The 488-nt window shown below is 47.7% G+C and overlaps 1 protein-coding gene across 1 annotated transcript in view; it reads right to left on the bottom strand.

Moving 5' to 3' along the window:
* LOC119594145 (C-type lectin domain family 17, member A-like) overlaps positions 1-419 on the bottom strand; it is a 1,967-nt gene extending 1,548 nt beyond the window's left edge. Inside the window, exons 1-2 of the mRNA XM_037943212.1 lie at positions 277-419; positions 63-182 (exon numbers count right to left, since the gene is read on the bottom strand). Of these exons, the coding sequence (XP_037799140.1) occupies positions 63-182 (120 nt within the window). The 5' untranslated portion in view covers positions 277-419. The remainder of the gene's footprint in view (positions 1-62; positions 183-276) is intronic.
* Between the last annotated feature and the right edge of the window lie 69 nt (positions 420-488).

Raw genomic sequence — 488 nt, 5'->3', positions numbered from 1 at the left:
GTTCTCTATGTATGCACACTCACTAGACTAGTGTCTCTTTCAACTTTGTTCAGTGAACTTACCTGGGTACAGTTAGCATGAAGAGGAGGAAAGTGCTGATCGTAAAGGCTGCCCACACTGCTTTCCTCCAGTGCCCACGACGTCCCTGCCAACGCCCAAAGAACTGCTGCAACCACACGCATCTGCCAACATCAAGATGTCAGTGAATTTTATAAAATCAGATATTACATTCTATACACCTACGTGTTTCTGATGGACGACGAAGGCAAATCGTACCTTCTTCGAGAGCGAGAAGCCAAACTTCCTCAAACAAAGGGAGAATCCTCGTGGACTGAAACTCCCACTGGGCTCTCGTTGTATATAATGGGTGGTGTTACCCGTTTATGATTTGCCAGCCCGTCTCTTTGACTTCTTGGAAGCCACTTAACCAGACTCCGGGCAGTCTTGTTGCCAACAGAGCAAGGCGCATTTTCATCGCATGGTGTGGG

The sequence above is a fragment of the Penaeus monodon genome, chromosome 33, assembly GCF_015228065.2.
Source record: "Penaeus monodon isolate SGIC_2016 chromosome 33, NSTDA_Pmon_1, whole genome shotgun sequence".
Classification (NCBI taxonomy): domain Eukaryota; kingdom Metazoa; phylum Arthropoda; class Malacostraca; order Decapoda; family Penaeidae; genus Penaeus; species Penaeus monodon.
This window is presented reverse-complemented; position numbering and strand designations above follow the sequence as displayed.